This window comes from Anguilla anguilla, chromosome 12, assembly GCF_013347855.1.
Source record: "Anguilla anguilla isolate fAngAng1 chromosome 12, fAngAng1.pri, whole genome shotgun sequence".
In the NCBI taxonomy this organism is placed as follows: domain Eukaryota; kingdom Metazoa; phylum Chordata; class Actinopteri; order Anguilliformes; family Anguillidae; genus Anguilla; species Anguilla anguilla.
In genome coordinates, this window is record NC_049212.1 from 24,632,178 (window position 1) to 24,653,167 (window position 20,990).

A 20,990-nucleotide genomic window follows, 5' to 3' on the forward strand; every position below is an offset into this window, starting at 1 on the left:
TGTCCATCAGTGGAGCCCAGAACTGAACACAGTACTCTACTGTGGCCTGAAGAAAGGCACTGCATAACATTGAAATATACTCAGTGTATTTCCATATAGTGCATAATGACCTGCATTCTATCTTTTTTCAATCGACCAATCAGTTTTTATTTATAAAGTGCATTTTGCAAAGGATTTGTCCACACTTTACCAGTTAACAGTTTACCCTGATCAAAACCCCACAGAGCAAGCCTGAGGGCAACAGTGGCAAGGACATTTTTCTGGAAGACATGTAGGAAGAAATCTTGGAAGGAACCACGATGGGGGTGGGGGGGTTGTATAAGGGGGGGGGGGGGGGGGGCGTCCTCATCTGGCTGCCTCAGGGTGTGGGTTCACAAATACAAAGTCAGTCAGTTATAGACAGGTTACATGCAGCATCCAAAGGTGGTGGTCAATGGGTAGGTGGAAGGCTGGAGCTGTGGACATGCGGGGGACAGACAGCTGGCCTCGGGGTGACTCTGGAAAGGGGGCAGTTTGTGGGAAACAACAACAAAAAAAAGAGTTAGGCAGCAGCTATGAGTAAAAAACAAGGGTATAGAGAGAAGACAGTGTAGAGTGGTAAACCCCTGACAGGGGTTTGCTATGGCAGCATAGCTACTAGGAGAGAGACGGAGAACCCACACAGGCATAATAAAGGAAAGAAACTGCCCTTCCCCCCAAGAGCCTGCTTGTGAAAAAGGGGGTCACAAATGAACCTTCTTGCTGCTTTGGCACAATGTTGAGATCCAGATAAACATGACTCAACTTTATACCTTTTTCATTCTGCGCACACTAATTTAGTGCCCAAGAACAGAGACGGAGAGAGAGAATAACAGTCAATAGAGCTCACGATTTATTTATCAGTTCCAGTTTCCTATGATGCATCATGCTGTTTTAAGTAGGGGAATCTGCTACACTTGCACTGAAAAATGTGTCATCCTCTGGGACGATGTCCAGCAGAAAATCTGGCTTTGCCGTTGTTAATGTCATTAGAGTCTGCATGGGTGCGAGAGGGAAGGAGAGATGCCATAGGCCGGGCACTTCTCACCACAGCACCACACTTCTCCCCTTGCAATGCAACTGATAAACACAGACTGAGAAACTGCTGCCATGCATGAGCACAGATGGTTTCAAATGCCTCACTTTCTAGCACCGGGCAGGTCCTGCATCATTCCCTTGTGAGACTGCACATGTCAGAGGAGCCTTAAGCCTACATTAGCAAATTGTATTTAACCAGAGCTTTGAGCCCAGTGGAGTCCTGAATACCAAATCTTTGCACAGGCTGCGTTGATCCGGATGTAAACATTTAAAGAATTTAAGAAATTTGTTTGACTTGGAAACATGATGAGAGGATTCACAAGTCTGACCACACTTGTCCCTTCTTGTCTCTCATGTCCCAAATTCAAAACGTTCCCTCAGCTACCCTAAGTCTCCAATGACATGATGCATCTGTCCCGCCTTTAAGCTCTCTGAGATTTCAGTTTCCTTTTCACCAATCCACACTACAGAGAGAGCTCTGGAGCCATTATCCAAACATCTGAGAGGGTATGAACAGACAATAGGACAATATGCCGTTTTATTGCACACAGAATGGCATGGATGTTTTTCCAATAACAGAGTTAATCTCTTGTAAGCCAATCTGCTGGATTTTTTCTGCCAGTGAGGATTTAGGCTTGTCATTAGGCTATTTCCATTAGCGGGAGTGAGTGGTCCACATAGCTGTGCAGGACCTTATCCAATCAGCAAAGGGCAGTCCTCTTTGTGCACGGCAGTGACACTGGAGTATAAATGCCACCTGCCATAGATTAAGCACAGGTCACACGCATGTAATGTCACCACCTCGGCAACAACAGCATAATAGTCAGCTTCTCAATCTGTTAAAGTGTGTTGGGTCGGTTCTCTCCAGATAAGAGAACGTGTCCCTAAAGCCCCCGCACAATGCTTAAATTGACAGTCAAGGCTGGGTCACATCATTGCTGAAACATTTAGCCAGTTAACACCCCCCGGGTTCCCCCCCCCCCCCCCCCCCCCAACCCCCCCCCCCCCCCCCTCCCCCCCTTGCCCCTTCCCATCTCCTCTCTCTGTCAGCCTGCTCTTACCACCTTTGTCATTATGGATGATGCATTTTACAATGTCTGGGTCACACGTTGCCCTTTCACAAGCATATCAGAGACATGTGCCACCCGCTTTTATATATCAACTGGATTTACGGTGCAGCAACTGAATTAAACAAGTCACAAATGGGTGCTGCTAGTGAAGTGGAAGCAATCGTCAACATAGCATGAGTGTTCTTGAGGAAATTCAGAGAAGGTGGTGAGGACGCTGTGTGTTGTAAGGAGGAGATTAAATAAAAAAATGCAGGTATGTAACGGAAAGGATCCAAAAGGAAAGACTGTGGTACAAACAGAGCCTGACCAATACTCTTATTCCAGCTCCTATAATCTTTGTCCCCTGGACTGAGTTCTTCTGTCAGTGCAGATAACTCCAGTGCGACAGAGTGGAGCGACAGCATTCTGAGCAAACCACCCTCCCCTTCACTGACAGTGTCCTGGAACCCTCCCAGATTCTTTTTCAAATGGGTTTTAGAAGAGTGATATTTTCTCCCCTCCCCTGTCATTCTAACTCCACTCACATTTGACAAGTTCTTATAGTTCCTTTAAAAGTGTTTCTTTCTGTTGTCTTTCACAAAAAAAAAGTTTCTCCTCACTGCACAGCGATATGTGGAAACTAAGGAAAGGCAGGAAAGGTTCTCTGCATCACCCTGCAGTCCCAGACTTACAGGCAACTCCAGCACTAATGTAGGGGAAAAGGCAGCAAACCAAAATGTACTTTTCCTTTTTTTGTTGGGGGGGCAGGAGTCCTGAAAATCCCCAAAGCCTAAATGTGATGTGAGAAGCATACCGTATTTCTGCAGTTGGCTTGCTTTAAGAATTCAACTGTTTATTGCTCCGCATACAGCATTCAGTGATAGATTGGAGAAGCATAAAATATGACACTGAATGATTATTATTGGAGAGAAAACAAACAATGAATTATAGCTTTTTAAACAGAAGCACACAATATGTATATGTATGTATTAAATGAATTATTGCTCATTGTGTGTGTGTGTGTGTGTGTGTGTGTGTGTGTGTGCATGTGCTTGTGTGCGTGCGTGCGCGTGTGTGTGTGTTTGTGTGTGTGCATGTGCATGTGCATGTGTGTGTGTGTGTGTGTGTGTATGTACATTTAATGGTGCTGAATAGGAGTTTTCCAGGCTGTCCACTTTGTGGGGCTCATTTGACCTATCTTGGTTTGGATGCATTTACATCTTTAAAATGTTCTACTGTATGTCAATTGTTAATTAAAAGGTGTGTCTTTCAAGATAACTATGCCCCATGCCCACAGTACAATTAGTCACCCAATAGTTATGATGATTATGTATGGGATATTATGGAACCACACCCAACACAGCGTTTTCAACTTCCGTCAGTTAAGCAGGTTTTGATTTATTTTTTATTTATTTATTATTTTTTTGACAGTATTGCTGTGTTCTTTTTGCAGAATTCCTGATGCTGGCAGACTGGTACAGACTCTTCTGGCCAAACCATTTATGTTATGATTTTTCTGTATATTAATTCAAGAGCAGAACCTTATGTAACACAATAAATTATGAATTGAAAACACAGAGCCAGTCTCCAGATTCCAAAGACATGTCTTCTGAAGTATTTTGTGAACATATGAGCTTTGCCACTGAATATTGCATATTGAATATTGTTCACATATTCAGAAAATACGCATTTCCACTCAAAACCTCCTTCAAACACATTTTATTTTTCAAATCAGGAGAGGGAAGCATGATTTAAATCCTTCACTGCTTGCCTTCTGGAAACCTTTTTGAAGCTTGTGTGACCGGGAGGGCTGATCAGCTGTAAAGTCATTTCAGATAAGACCAGGAAGGAAAAATTAAAGAACAGGAAAAAAAAAATCAGAAATGGGTTTTCTTCCATGAAGTTCTTGCCCCTTTGCTGTGTTTGCTGTCTTTGTTGCTGCCGTGCTCTACAGAGAAAAAGCTTCCCTTTTTTAAGATACCCTCCAGTGTTCTGTTCAGATCTGCGTGTTTGATACGACCCACTGGCAATCAGCATGCTGACCTGCTCAGCCGTCCTCAGTGCAGACCGATCCATTCTGTTGCCTCCTGCTTAAAACTCCCTGATTAAACTGTTGAAGCCACCATTTCTAGAATATTGCAAGAGAAATGCAGAAGTCTTCCTTTCTGAATGTGATTTGCACAGTTTGCTGTATTCCTGTTTCTGAGAGCACAGACGAGCTATCTGACGGGGCACGTGCTGATAGCTGACATTGCATCTTTATCAGGGTGGAAAAGGTACAGGCAATGAAATAGGGAAAAGATGATTGATATCCCCCCCTCCCCTCTTTTACCCTGATGCTTCAGAGTGATTGCATTCACAGAATTCCTCCACTTGGAGATTGGAATTTTCTGTGGTGAGATTGGAGTACCATTGATGCTAAGCTTTTGAATGAAAGTGAAAGAGAAGGCAGGTGATTACTGGGGTGGAGAGAGACATCATCTCCCATTCTGTCTATTGTACCTATTGTATGTGTGCACCATTTACTATTGTTAAAGTGTTCAGCCCTTGAAGTCCCCTAAACTCTATTCTTAAGTGAGACAGAGCCGATGTCTTAGACTCACTTCTTTAGAGATAAAGGTAATGACGAAGTGTCTGCTGCGACTTGGTGTGGCTGCCTTACCCGTTGGCTAAATACTGCAGAAAACTCAGATGATCTTTGCTGACCACAGTTAAGACCTTTAAGTCAGGACCTCAGTTTAATGTGCCATCACAAAGAGTATCCCTATTACATTGTACTAAGACTATAGTGTGAATCTGTCGGGCAGTGAGTTTCCCCATTTTAGACAGAAGCCTTTCACATTTTATGAAGAACATAAGTTAGGACAATAAAAGTGCTAAAATCAACAGACTATGTCACTAAAGTTCAATCATTTTTCTACATTGTATCCTGTGGTTAATTGTAATGTATGTCAAAGACCCCAACACAAACCAGCAAGTTGTAATATTTTTGATAAATAGTGAGAAAGCCTGAGGCTACTGATTGTCCTGAGCATGTGTCTCCTCACGTATAACCAGCAATTGTTCTCTCCCTTCACCTCATGGGAAATGTGGTTTTTGTCTTCAGTCCAACCCATATAAAAACTGCTGTATGCAGTAGTATGAATACTGTATGCAGAGAGTGTGTGCTTCCATAACAGTACACTCGGGTAGTGTAAAGTGAGTGTCCTGAGTCGATGTCGAGGCTGCAGACAAGGAAAGAGAAGGACCTCCTGGAAATGGGGTCATTGGGGATTACAGAAGTAGCGACATTCTCCACAGCCCCCCCTGGGGTTTGTCACTGCTCTAAAAGTAGTGTGCCCTGTGAACTCCATCCATGTGCAAGTGGTGCAAGCTCATTTTTCCTGTCACTGAGCATTCTTCTGGGGTTTTGTCATACAGCTTTGAATGCTGAAAGCCATTTCCTCAAAATAACTAAGTGAGTATAAAGATACTATTTGGATAAAAGCATCTATCAAAGTGCACCCCCCCCTAAAGCATCTATCTAAGTGCATCCCTGTAAATGGAAGTGTAGGTTTAGCCTGACAGATGGCTGAGCATGGTACCCTGTAGACTGACACTCAAAAAGATCATTACATCATCATCATCATCATTTCCTTTACCATATGTATTGCGATGTTGTTTAAACTTTTTTTGGATGCTAGGTAAATTACATAGCTGCTTGCCAGGTCTGTTTTGCAAAAAAAAAAAAAAAAAAAAGATTTTAATGTCAATTAGATTAATCTGGGTCAATAAAAGGATACATGAAATTACAATGTGCAGTTTGTCCTTCAGGGGTGGGGCTGTTCACTGTAATTCACTAAAGTTCTCAGTGTGATGAAGAATTTATATGAACAAAATGACCAGTGATTGAAGAATGTGCAGTGACATGCTGGAACACAACAATGTGTACACTGCTGCCCTCCAGGCGTAGAAATGAAGCTAGCCATGTCTGTCTCGAAGAGTAGGGAAGTCTGAGAAGAAGACCTGCTGCATGAGGTCAATGTTGACTTTATATCACTGTCCATTCATTGTCATCCTCTTTACTAGCAGGGACTATTCAATATCTGTTCTCCAAAAAAAATCTGTCTGTCCTTCTAATATGTTTGAATTACAAAGGTATATGGTTAGGAACAGACATAAACAGAGCTTATAAATATTGTACCATATTGACAGGAAGTCCATTTCTATTTTTGAGCATGGTGGGGAAATGACTGGGCAGCATATATGTAATAGTTCTAATTACTTATTTTGTTTAAATAACAGTAAAACAGCAAACAGCAAATAGCACATGAGAAATGCTCTTGGAAAATTCTGCACAGTGAGACTCCAACCTATGCTAGCGCAGAGAAGACTAGAAGTGCAGCAGCAGTTATGAATTTGCTTGGTTAAACAAACGGCACGGCACCCTGCCATGTCTCATAAATAGGAGTAAAATATTTAGCAGGGGGGACAAATGGAATGTGCAGCTATGAAGTGTTTCACTGTAGGACCATGAGACCAGCATTCTGTTCCTGCCCTTGTACAATGAAATTTCAAGAACACCCCTACTGGCTGTCTCCAACACTAGTAATTGACTCAGACACTGAGTCAACCGGTCAAGTTTCAAGCTGAGTCAAGTTTTTGTTCTGTTTTTCTTCAGAGAACATATTTTAAGCATCACTTCCACAGCACACCGCTATCTGTTACTGTCTGTCTGGCAATAATATTAGTATTAACAATGTCCTGCCAGCCAGCTGACTGTCCTAAGAAAGCATGTACAGCTAACTGCCAGAATAGGAAACACCAAGCATTGTATCCCTCTCTGTGAAATTTTAACAGACCGTTTTTGATTAAACGGCCTTCTCACACGGTAGACAGATACAGTATTTGCAGTCAGCTGATTGAGACTTGCTCGTCTGTTTCACTTCATATCCCAAATCACTGACATCATGATCGAGGAGTATGCGCTTTTGAACATTACCCCTACTTGATCATGTCTTTCCCTCGGCCTGCCATGCCAACATCAGCGTAGCCAATGTTCCTAGCGAAACAGCAAGTTCAGCAGTCTTAGTCACTGAGGCTCCTGTCACCAATCTTTCAAAGTCACTGAATTCTCTTCTTCTGCCCATGGTATCCAAAATAACAGGTACCTGGCCTGTCCTGAATTTGTAAACGCAACCTTGAGCATGCTGGAATATTAATTGATGTTGGAAACCACATCTGTGTGGAAGCATGTGGTTACAATATACTTTTGTAACCCTCATTTAATCATGTGTTTACTTTATTTTTGAAGTTACCGGTATATATATATACGCATCACATAGACCAACTGGAACTGAACTGCATAAATGAACTTAAAGATAGTAATTTCCCTGACTGAGATTATCTTATTTGAGGTTTTATCACATTGTTTTATTTAGAAAGACTGGAAATGTTTGTATAGTAGCAGCGTGCTGATTACTGTGACCACAGCAGAAAACATTCAATGTGACATTTTGTAGTAGAAGCATACTTGGAAAATAACCTTCAACCAAAATTAAGGACAGAAAGTGGTTTTAGAGGAGGAGAAACAATGCTGCTTGAATAGTGTGATAAACAAAGGCATGCTCTTTTCTGTCCAGTCTACCTCTCGCTTTACGTACTGATGCTTTTGCCTTCAAACTGTGTCTAGCAGTTTTGGTAGGAAGGGTAGAAAAGTTTCCATGGGTTCTTTTGTCAACAGTCCAGTCTGAGCCTCCATGAACGTTTTTTATTATGCTGAAGACCAGAAGCAAAAGATTCTCATGAGACACAGGGACAGAATAGTGGCTGCGCATTTGGCTTTTCTAAAACAACTGCCTCAGGCACTCTGAAGCCACTGAATGCTGGCCAGTGTTTCAGGGTTTCTGGCGGAGATTTCAACTATTGATCCAATGTAATGTAATGTGAGGGAAAGGAAGACCATGGCCACAAATCTAAAACGTATTATTGTTTCCAATATCAAGTATTGACGTGAATACCATAAACTGGGATTTTCTTTTACATGATGTTAGAATGTTGTCATGTTCATGCTAAAATCTGATACAGGTAACAAATCAGATTTGTTTAAATCTTCCCGTAAGTGGACATTTCTTCACACATCTGCATAATGTGTATTTCAACCAAGATGGCATTTACCTGTCTTCCAGTAGAACCATTTTACAACTTATTATAACTCACTAGCTAACTATCTGCTACTTGAAAATATCCCACTGCACTGTTTGGTCTATAGAGAAATTGCTGACAAATAACTTGACTAGCCAGCAAATTCAAAGAACATATACACTGACCCAGAAAATAAGATGTTGCAAATGAAGACAAATGTAAATGGGGCTTTTGTATGATAATACAAATAATACTTTCAGTCATAAATTGAATACCTGTTCTGGCATAGACTGCACGTATGACCTTAGCTGCACTTCATACTTATTTTGCATAGATCAGCTATTGTCTGTTTTTAAATAATTGCCTCTAAACATAGGCACCAACGAACACTGTGGTGCCTGTACTGAAGTACTTATACTTTGAGTTTCTGTTTCCCAGGTTGGAACAAACGTGTGGATTATGAACCAGGAACTGGCAGCAAGCAACTGTTTCCCAAGATGCACTTGGAGACATGTGATGAACCGTTGTCCTCAGTCAGAGCTACAGTGGAGCTGCAAACCAGCCATATCGGAAAGGGCTGTGACCGTGAGACCTACTCTGAGAAATCCCTGCAAAAACTGTGTGGTATGTTCAGCCTGGATAGTGATGGTGCATCTGAACTGGTCATCTGGGACATAATAATTGTAAATAAATAAGCATGCACACTTAAACACACAGAAAATTTTGGCCGTCAGATTATGACTGAGTGGGTTTAATGTGGAGATGCTTCTGTGTGGTAGTTATAGGTACCTTCACCATCCTAATCTGATCCCAATGATATCTCCTTAAAACAGCAATTGCTGCATCCGTATCAGTGCTCTCTCATATCTAAGGGTCTCTGAACTGCTTCCTGTAGGTGGAAAAACATGCAGTTGCATTTCCACAACTGAAGCCAGCTGTGATAAATCACACATCGTTCATATACATCTGCCCTAAATGCAGGTGAACCCCTTTATCCTATAATGACACGTTATTTTTGCTTATGAAGGCAGTATTGTGTATAGTTTACTCCCTCAGTTCCTTGGCAGATCTGGTCCTTATTAAAAAATGTGATGGCAGCAGTAGTGAAGGACAGAGTGAATTCAGCACATGGTTTAAACCTGGTAGTAGTGTTGGATGGAGAGCAAGACAATCAGGAATGTGTAAGGTATGTCTGCTTTTCCTATGTCAAATCCTATTAAATTCCAAACACCTTTCTTTGTTAGCTCCTAGAAGTTGTTTCACCATAACTTACAGTACAAGAACAAGCTTTTTCGCTTAATAAATTTGAATCTAGGATCCTTCATTCTAAAATACAGCATGCCACTGTTACAACTTACAAAGTGTGAAGTTATGTTTGAGCAACGATCTTAATGCCTCTTGATACCCTTATCAAAGCACATATGTTTCTTCAATCTTATTATTTATGCATGGTTTACTCTTAGAGTGATTCATAGCTCCATAATCATTATCTAATACAAAACAGACTAAACTGTAATTGCTTTCAAGTGCTATTAATTTAAAATGACACATTCATAACCATATAACAAAACAGAGTGCACATCATTCACCACAAAAAAACTGGAAGATTTCCTTGTAAACAATAAAAATAAAATTCTAAAGAATTTAAGTCAGTAGCTTTGTACCATCAGAAATAATATGAGCTTGGGAAGCCAGAGTTTGCATAAATGTTCTGAATTAGAAATACGGACAAATATGTTTACGTTCTACTATTATACCTCTATTTTTGCTACTGTAATAACTAGACATACTGTAGGTTAGTATTGAATTCTGTCACCAGGCAACCATCCTTTTATGTCATTTTATTAGATTTCTATGATTATTCTTGACTGATAAGGATTTTTTAACATGTTAATGTTTTATACAAAACCTTCTGTTTTTAGTACAGTAATCAATCAGGATTCTGATGTGGGATTCACAGTTGAATGATATCTATGAACCTTGTTGCCCTGTTACATTCACAATCCACAATCTCCTTTGGAGATAAAATACCAAAATCTTTCACAAAAAGCCTAAAGAATTAACTCTGGAAAAGAAGGTAACTCTACAGGAGGTGGTAGAAAAAGACAAAATAAAGTGATGTAATTTAGTTGGATCGATCAATTTTTCCTTCGAAAAGTCTCTTTGCTTGAGATCATTAAGCATCACACTTGTATCATACACAAAGCTTGTGTATTAAAGGTGTCAATTCTATAAGCCATTCCCAGCACAAAAGCACTCATTGGTATGCCATATCATAATCCCCTTTGTTGCCATAGTGGTTTTTTGTGCCCTTGCACAATTGAATGCATTCCTTTCTGATCTCATCATGCACTTAATGAGTAAATTTTCTTCTTAAATATACCCTAACATTTGTTTAGTCATGGAAGTAGAATATTTTAATAAAACATCTGCATGTGTGGCGCAAGTATTGCACGGCATATAACAAATTCAATGTTTAGTTTTGCATGTCAGTGGAGAATGTTTTATACATAATATTTTCTTCATGCATTCTTCATGAACCACCCCAACCCCTCCACAAATCACCAGCGAGTAATGGCCTACAGTTTTGGAACCGCCGGTCTAGATGTATGCAGGATGACTGATGGGAATATGTTTTGCCTCTTGTTTATTTGATCATAACAGCTAAACTTGAAATGGCAAGCTTTCAGTAATTATAGTGACTATATTGTACAAAATTGTGCAATCAGTAAATATAATTACATTGTGCTATGTATGAATTGAAGAGTCCAAGTCTTAAAGCTTTCCATTGTCCTACCCCAGGAGCCTCATCTGGCAGCACAGATCTACTACCAGCCCCAAGTGCCTCTACCAACTGGACAGCCTCGCTCCTGACGGACAGTGGCCGGGACAGCGACCTCATCTTCCGCTTCGATGGGCGGCAGGCAGCAAAGATTCCAGACCAGGTGGTTCCCCAGAACCTGACGGATCAGTTCACTATCGCCACCTGGATGAAACATGGTCCGAGCCCGGGCCTGCGGGCTGAGAAGGAGACGCTTCTCTGCAACTCCGATAAAACTGGTGAGTCACTGCAGAAGTAGATCCCACTGAGGGTTATTTCTGAACGGCCAGGTTAAGCCTGGGAATTCAGTGAGCCTCAATCACAGAAAAAAGACAAAGTGAAAAGACCAAGGTTTTATAAATAGGGCCCAGAATACACAATGTTTAATCCATTTATATAAAAACGTTATCTGATTGGAAGTGTTGCTCTGTAAATTGACCTAGATAAGGCCATCTTCTTAATGTAAAATCAGTAAACTGGATAACAGAAAATGTGAGAAACCCTAAGTCTGGTGTACCATTGATGCCTGTTCTCCAAGCTTTTGCTAAACTGGGTAAATTATAAAGTGGAAGTGGCGAGGTGTGACCATTTTCTCAAGGCACAGTATGTAGCAGTTGATTAGTTTGATTAGGTGATTAGAAAAATACATGCATCACTCATAAAATGAGCTTTGGGCTCGCAATACTGGGAGAACATTCCACATGCCCAAGGCACAGGGTCATTATGTGCAGGCCACATGTTCAAAATTAGAAAGGGATCAATGATTTTTTTTTCTGTGAAGATGACTTTTTGTTTTTCCATGATGACACACGTGACAGCGCTCAGTTACTGTGTTCACCTACTATACTGTTGGTACACAGACTCCTTGAGGCACCTGCCTTTTTTCTGGTCAAAGTCCTGAGATCAAAGGACATCAAACAGCAGTGATCAGAGAAGGCAGCCCTTGGGATTTTAATGGGCAGATCAATCATTCACATCAAAGCCAGTCTAAGGCAAAGTAAATCAATAGACAGTAAGAATGACAGACTGGGATAGGCAATCCTCAGTAGTACTCTGTAAGGAAACATAGACAGATTGATTGAGGGGTGCATCCTTGCAGAGCAAGCAAGTTGCTGGTCCTTATAAGCAGGTAGCTTTGCTCCACACTGTAAGCGTTATAAGTGAGGGAACCACAGTACTGTGGCCTGTCACAAGCTTATTTATTGGATGATAATCATTTAGAAGCAGCGAGGATCTGCAGAAATGCTGGCTTTTTCTGCATCTTGCACAGAGATGAACCGCCACCACTACGCACTCTACGTTCATAACTGTCGGCTGGTCTTCCTACTGAGAAGGGACTTCACCCAGGTGGACACCTTCCGGCCGGCCGAGTTCCATTGGAAGCTGGACCAGGTCAGTGCCCTCATGTCACCCTAACTCAATGATCAGTTTGTATGCAAGTTTCCATCACTGCATAAGTTTGTGGTGCCATTTTTTAAATTGTGTTTGAGGAGTTTATACAGGCTCAAACCATGACAAAGCTTCAAATTTTTAGTAGGAAAAAAAACTGTCCTGGGTTTTAACAATAAGAGACAGAGTGGCTGTCTGTATAATTTCTATATTGAAGTATTTCATCCTTCCCCTGCAGCCTGGTAAAGGTGAACTTGCTGAGAACTAAAGAAAGAAGGAGTAGGCTGGGGCCATGTGACAGTCATTGAGACTCAGGCAGCAGAAGGGGGGGGGGGGGGGGGGGCAGAAGAAGAAACAAGTCATTGGCCAAGGGCATGGGGGTCAGACCAGCTGTCAAACTCCACATAGTGCGACCTGATTGGAGTAGAGACACACACAGCTGAGGCCTGGGCAGAGGGTGGCAGCATATGCTTTGCTCACTGATCTGAAGGGACGATGCTGACTGTGAGGAATGTGAGGTGCATGAAGAGGTGAGGATGTCACCATTGTGCTGTTTCTCTAAAGGTTGAATAAAAAAGCACTCTACAGGAAGTTTAACCTTGTCAGAATAAATATAGGTTGTTTGAGCTTTACACTGAATTATTATTATTATTATCATTATTATTATTATTATTAGGGAGATGCTATTGTTAATATTATAAAACAACATATAAGGATATAGGGTTATATTTTCACAGTCAAGGCACAATTTTGAAAAGCTAGCAGTTACTCAAGGTGCCAGCAAATTAGGGCATGTCCGACACAATTTAGGTAATTTCATGGGTCCAGGCATTGGTATGGTGAAAATAAGTCAACGGTGGGTGTAGTAGTGGTTTGGTTTCCTTATTGCCAATGGGATCGCCCCATTTCTTTCTCTGTAAAAAGAACTGTGTTTTCGCGCCAAAGCCGACTGCTAATTTTGTCATGGCCGAAGAGGGAGCATGTTATGAGAAGCTCTGTTATGAGCGTTTCTATGAGCCATTACTTGTGATATCAAAAGAAAGGTGAGACTGAATAGTTTTCATTTTAATATTTATTTCCCTCCCCAAACAAAATATATTTTCCATTTATATGCCAATGTTGAAAACTATAATAAATGAGCAATTGCATGAGGTCAATATTCCCAGACTGCCCAGGAGCAGGTGGCAGCTGGCAGATACATCCTCTAGTCGGCCTCTCCATTGTTTCAATTTGGCAGGCTTCACACTTTCAAAACAGAAGACGGGAAAGCAGAAAGGGTTTTTAGTTTGAATTTACTATAGCTTTATTGTTTACTGTCAATTTTTGTTTCATACCACTATTAAAATAATGATTTTCCAATTCAACTAAGTTTCGTTCATTATGGACATGCACTTCATGGATGCACACAAACTAGGGAAACAGCTCCACAGTCAACCAGCCCCTGCTTACTTGTGCACTCTGTACTTCTGTAGTCTCCATCACAATCATCTCTGCCTCTCTCCATATGAAAGTCCTATATCATGTCCTCTGAGAGGTTTATGTCATATCCAAGGTGTATGTCTATGTGGTGTGGAACACAGAACTACACAAAGAGTGCATTGACTTTATGCGTGCTGTATTGTAATATACCACCTGAACCGTCCAACCATCTGAAACACATTTTCACATTCCAAAGCTTCGCTCAGGCATTGACCTAGCCCTGCCAATTGTACAACTGTTGGCACGCCAGTTGCTGGTGTGTTGTGAATTCATTTATGGAGTACGTAGATACGATATTAACATATGCATGTCTTACTCTATTTGATTAGTGTAGAGCTGGTCTCCTACCTTCCTTGCGTCTCTCATTCAAGTAGCTTACACTGTTAACTCCATACAGATGCATTGCCTAAATAGCCAAAATTGGACTGCATAACTGAACACTTAAAACTTGCATTTCAAATAGTCGTATTGAAGTAAACAAAATATTTCTCACATTGGTGTTATGTGTTCATGCAATCATATGTGCAGCACATTCATGATGCCACGAAAATAGCACAATGAGCCAGAATTTGAGTTATAACCTGGTTTTTGTTGGTTTAAATACAAACTAATTATTCAACACCAAACTTGCACAGCAATAAATGTTTCTGTTGACACATCCTCTGTGTTGACACAAATGGGTTTACTGCAGACAACAAAACAGGCAAAAAATATTGCATTTGTGCAAGACACCAAAAAAAAGGTCGATAACAGTAATTGCTTAGTTTACTTATTGTTCCAGATATATATTTTCAAGAGTTTATCAGAAATATTCTACCATAATCACAATTCCTAAAAGTAATCTATAAATGCTCCATTACTGATTTTACTAAATGATGTGAGTGTTCAATTATTGCATTCTATTGCAGTGTGTGTTCTTGCATATTCCGGTAGATGTGATAAATTCTGCTGTAAGGATGGGTGATGCACAATGCCATGTAGTTCTGAGGGGTGAAGAGATGAGTGGAGTCTGATGGGTTCATTGCAGGAAGGAGCTGTTTCCCCTCACTTCCTACTAAGCTAGCAACAGGTTCTTCAATTTGAACCAACACCAAAAGCAAGTCACTGAGGACTGAGATGCATTTCAGTAGGATTTGGACAAGGATCAAGTAAGGGGTAATTGTGAGTAAGTGGTGAAAAACCGATTGTTCTGTCTAATGTTGTTGAGGAATAACATCTAAGTAAAGGGAACTCCACACATTAGCAAACAATTAATATTCATGAGGTCCTCAACAAAAGAAGACAAATGATCACTGTTATTACAAATATAGAGGACCTGCCTGTAAATAAATCAGTGTTGGGGCATACACTGCTGAGCCATTGGAGAGTCGGAAAAATGACCAATTAAGAAACACCCAGAGTTATTTAGATGTGTTGCAGAGACGATGGATATGGGAGTGTGCCTGTGTTTTCTCTGGGTCAAACAGATGGTGAACAAAAGAAATTAAATCATGAAATTAATTGGACCACATCTCCCAGAGGTCTGTTAACAATTTTTCTTTTCAAAGCACCATATAGTTAGAGCTGACACCTTTCAGTGTTTTTCTATCAGCGCTGACTGTATGATTCTTTGTTAATGGACCTCTGGGACCGGTGGACCAGAACCTTGATGTACTGTAACTGACAAGCCATGTGTTATAAATGAACTAGTTTATCTTCTCATGAGGTTGTGCAGTCACAGTACATCAAGGTTCTGGCCCACTGGTCCCAAGTAAGTGCTAAGTGTGAGCAACTGATTTTTTAAACTCAGATTCATACAAATTATATATTATACCATGTAGACCACAGGTGTCATCGAGGGCCAGGAGTATGCAGGTATTCATTTCAAAACAGGCTCTACAGCAGCCTATGTAATTTATTAGCTCTCCTTCCCTGGTTGATTGTCCACAATATGTTGAACTCACCTGCTGCAGTGCTTAGTAGAACCGAAAACCTGCATACTCTTGGCCTTTGATGGAAGCAGTTTGACACCACTTCTGTAGATGAAATACTGAAAATCGATAGTCTGGGAAAGCGAGGTATGATCTTATGTTGTGATTGCCAAACTGTGCATAATATTTTTGAGCTATCTGTATTATACGGCTACAGGGTCAGGCTTTCCCACAAGTTGGTGTACTTAAGTATGATTTTTACAAATTTCTGGAGACAAATAATGTCATGCTATGACATAGTTCAACAATCACAAAAAGCAGAATTGTACATCTCAAAAAACATGAGAATGCTTATTTGCAGTCATTTATTTGCACAAGGTACTCTTTTCTCCCAGATATGTATGAGTGTGAGTTGGAAGCATTGGTTCAATAGCCTACTTTAGCTGCGGTTATTTAAACTCAATGAATAACAGATTTAAAGTAGTTAACTATTTCATGAAATCTTAATGAATTCTCAGACAGAGAGATGATGTTTGTAGCTCTGTCAAGTTGGCAGTTGACTGGCAAAAGTTGAAATCATTCATCAATGACTTATCATTTGGCTGTGTTATTTTCTGCAATGCTAGTAGCAATACTTAATTTTAATTGTCATGCTTAATCCACCTTCTAAAGCTATAACAACAAGTATAAAACATTTAAACTAGCATTCACTAGCGTTGGTTTTTCTGCAGAATCTATTAAAATACTTATTGGAATGGTACAGTTAATCAATTTGTCAGAGGTAAAATTATTCTCAATAATCAATTTCTACTTTTTTAAAATGGTTTCAATATAAAGAATTAAATTGTCATGCCACAAGCAGCCATTTCCATTTTTTCTTTTTTTTTTTGGATGTTTTTCACTTTATTCAGACAGAAGGAAAGTAGAAAGGTCCACAGAAATGGGATCAGGCCACAGAAATAGCCATAGCTGGCACACAAACTCCCAGCTGCATGGGTGGCTTGCTCATGGGTTGAGAGTCAGCCGACCCATGTCACATCTCATCCACCATTTGCAATTTTAGCTTTTATTGCATAGTATGCATATTGCTTAGTGGGGAGAAGAAGCATATTACAGTCTAGTCCTATTACAGTGTAGTTACTTGTTATAGTGGTCCCTAATTAATTGCCCTTTATACAGGTCACTGAGTGAACCATGCCTAATCCTAGTGATGGAGTGCAGGGAAAGACACTGGTAATATTTAAAGGTACAGGGAAGGAACGTTTACTCAGTCATTGAAAGATTGTTCATCCCATGCAAAGTTTTAGTACCTCACATTATGACCAGACCAATATAAATCACCTACTTTTCTTTTCTGTCTCGACATAGCATGCCCATGTTTGAGTCTCTCTCTTTCTCTCTCTCTCTCTCTCTCTCTCTCTCTCTCTCTCTCTCTCTCTCTCTCTCTCTCTCTCTCTCGCATACAGCTTATCTGTGATTTATAATTACGTTTGGCAAAATTCAATCACAGACTGCAGATTTTGTGGGAACGCTCAAACTGTAATCCGAAGACGGGGGATGAAAATCCTGTGGGATATCATTTCACCCGGCCTTAAATTAGCAAGCTGTCAAAGAGTGTGCTCCCGGGAACCGCTCATCAGGCACTTCCCAGCTCTGCTTCCTGACCTGCTTTCACTCTTTGTTAAGGTATGCATCTGTCTGTGGAGATGCTGTGGAAAGGTGTGCGCAACCTTCTCAAGCCTCTCTCATGATCAGGTTGCTCTGTTTGTATGCATGGCAACATCCACTGCCTCATTAAGTGGCTTCAAGGAAGGGGAAACATGTTTTTCACCAGCACAACGTGCTTGCTTCAGCTTCAGTAAACTGTCAATTTTGTTTAAAGCTTCATTGTTCATATGTAGCCGTGTCTTCTCATCTGACCATAAAATGTCCTGCAGCCATATGACCATGTACCCTGCTCCTGTCAATTGGCTGAAGCTAAGCAGGTGTGGGCTTGTTTAGTACTTGGGTGGGAGACCTCCAGGTCAAACTGTTGTTGCTGGATGTGGTGTTACTGGGCTAGTATGGAATAACAGGGTATTGATAAGGTCTTTTCTATAACCTATTTCTCTGAGCTATATGTTCTTCACATGCCTGCTCACATTCCTTTTGGTTTCATTCAAAAATAGACCCACTCTGCATTATATAAGCTCAGCTCAAAATGAATCCATTGAAAGAGGTGGATTCTCCCGTTTCTCTCAATAGCCAGTCCAGGGCTGGGTGAAGTACATTCTCTAACTCTTCACTTTGGTGAAAGGAAAGTGTTTTTTTTACTCATATCATGGCATCCCCATGTTTGTGGACACTCTCCTTGTTTGTTAAATTACCAGGATCAGGTCCGTGATTAGCTTGTGTGATTGAGTGGTCTGCACAGAATCTCAACAGAAGTGCACTTAACTGAAATGGCCGTGATGTGCAGGGGGCATTAATGCCAGTCAACCAGATTCTTCAAGTAGAAAAGAGCATACAGCATTTCACATAGGGGCAGATGGAGATCAGTGCTCAACTACACCCCATACTGAATTCTCAAGGGCACTTAAGATCCCACACAGCCTCCCCAGCAAAGTGTAGGTTCTTGTTACTTGTCTGAAAAGGAACACAATTCACCACACAGAAACAAAGAAATGGCAGCTATTTTCTTTAAAAAGTTTTGATACATTAAATTAAAAAATCTGTGATGCTGCTTTTCACAGCTAGAATTGTTTTCACTCAGACAGCTACTTGGAATAATCATGATGCTTTCACTGGCATTTCAATTGTGTAAAATTCCTTACTTTTTAAAACATGTGGCAAGGAACTAAATGAGCAGTCAGCTGGCTGGCTAAACTCAGTCACGACTTTTTTTCATGACACTTGTTACATGTTGCCCCATCCCAGCACTTTTTGGTAATTTGTATTTGTCCTAATACTGTAGCTTATTCTTCTGCCTAGTTGGCTTTGCAGAGGTTAGGTCTGAATAGTGTTCACTGTGTGAACTAAACTGTGTTCTTGGCTAGAAATAGCTGTACAAAATAAGTATTGTATCTTACTGAACCTGTGTTTAGTAGTTGTCTATGACCATGAAATGCACTTTTTGTACGTCCCTTTGGGTAAAAGCGTCTGTCAAATAAATGTAATGACTTGGTTTTTAAGGTGGAGAATCACCTAGTTCATATCTCAAAACCCCTTATGCCATACAGCCATTGGTTTGGTTTGTCTGGCACCCAGTCATCAGTTTCCATGCCAGTCCTCAGGCTCTCAAATGGCAGTTATCAACTGCTCACATTTCACTCATCAACTGCTTATATGCCAATCATCAACTGCTCATGTGCTGATCATCAACAGTTTGTGACTGCTTTTAATGCTTGTTAATCATCTTGGCCAGTTTCCTTTTCCATGTTGCACTCCTACCAGAGTCATTGCAGAATGCTTATGTGTTGCAAAATTAACAGTATGGAATGTCCTAAAGAAGAGACTAACTGCTGGAGAACTTAGGAATCACCAGTGAGCAGGCTATCCACAGAAGACTTCACGAAGTGATGACAGGATGATTATAAGAGCTGTGAAAAAAATCCTAAATTGTCAGCTTGAGTAATTGCTAATGATCTCCATATATTGAGAGTGACAGCATCACAAGACATTGTGTGCAGAAGACTGAGAGAGGCAAATTACAGAGGCTGCACTGTCAGATGTAAACCACTCATCTGCACTAAGAACAGAAAGGTGCGATTAGATTTTAAATACGAGCTTGATGAGTTTTGGGAAGCCTTTTGGACTGATAAGACTGATATACCTTTACCAGAGTGATGTAAAAGTGAAAGTGTGGAGAAAGAGAGGGACTTCTCTGAATATAAATCTGGTGAATGACCGGGCCATGGCAAACACTTCCACCTTTTCTTCCTGATAAGCTCCTTGGTTAAGTTTGCGGTATGTTTTTGGTTGTTGTGTTGCTGCATGATAAACATTCTTCCGTTGAGTTTGGTGGCATTTCTCTGAATACTGTTTGCAATATGTTTCTCTACATTTCAACTGCCGTTCTGTTGCTGCCATCACTGGGGTTACATCATCATTGAACCGGCATATATATAATTTGAATATTTTTATCAATTAATCAGTTTCTAGAATGTTGATACTATGTAATTTAATATTGCTTTTTTTGTAATACTACAATGACCAAGCATGCTCAAGATACAGTTATGTCTGCACTAAGTTGAAAACTGATGTTATAACAGGAAAGCACATCTATACAGTATTCCATACAATAAATGAATAACTCAGTGGTGGTAAATAACCCGTGTGCTGATTTACTAAACTGATGACATTGTCCTGAGAGTCAGAGAGAGGCCCGTCACGCTTCTGCTCTTTCACAGGAAGATGAATGTAGAAAGCCAGTGGAACACAGCAGTTATGCAAGGCAACATGGCAGTTGACAAAATCCTGGATAAACATGATTAAAAACTCCTGTCTCCTGGGAAACTGAGAACCTTTGGGGATGCAAACTACAATGCGTTGCAGCATGAGAGAAAGGCATTTCGCTACATACAGGGAGCTCTCCTTCCACCGAATCCATCATTCTCCCTATGCTGCTTCTCATTGCATGATTTTGTTTTCTTTTTCCATCATCTGAAGCTGTTTCAGGGGATACAAATTCATTAAAATGCCAGTTTTTAGTATATCTTTTATGCATGCAATTAAGGCAGCATTAAAACAGCCCCATATAAAGGTGAACAGTGACATACTAGGATGCTGCACAAATGTAGCTTCCTAAGAATGTTTGCAATTAACAGAAAACCACACTGATGAGGTGGGCATTTGTCAACATGAGGACCAGATTTGTGGCAGTGAAAGTAAAGGAAGCCATTATGTGGCTGAGAAATATGAAAAAAACAATCAAAGACATAGGCCAAAAATTAGGCATACCAAAATCAGCTGTCTGGAACATCCTTAAGAAGAAAGAGAGTAATGTTGAGCTCAGTAATCGCAAAGGCCCTGTTAGGCCAAGGAACACAGTGCAGTGGATGACTGAAGGATTCTCACCACAATGAAGAAAAAGCTGTCCAACACATCAGAAATACTCTTCAGGAGGCAGGCCTGGTTGTGTCTGTGTCTACAAGCTATAGAGTCTACACTGCAAAATGCAAACCA

General features: G+C 40.6%; 1 protein-coding gene across 2 annotated transcripts in view; it reads left to right on the top strand.

Annotated features, from left to right (window-relative positions):
* LOC118209547 (calsyntenin-2-like) overlaps positions 1-20,990 on the top strand; it is a 276,935-nt gene that overhangs the window by 209,091 nt on the left and 46,854 nt on the right. For both annotated transcript variants that reach the window (XM_035384944.1, XM_035384947.1), the window contains exons 6-8: positions 8,667-8,852; positions 11,031-11,288; positions 12,320-12,441. In XM_035384944.1, coding sequence (XP_035240835.1) covers positions 8,667-8,852; positions 11,031-11,288; positions 12,320-12,441 — 566 coding nt within the window. The remainder of the gene's footprint in view (positions 1-8,666; positions 8,853-11,030; positions 11,289-12,319; positions 12,442-20,990) is intronic.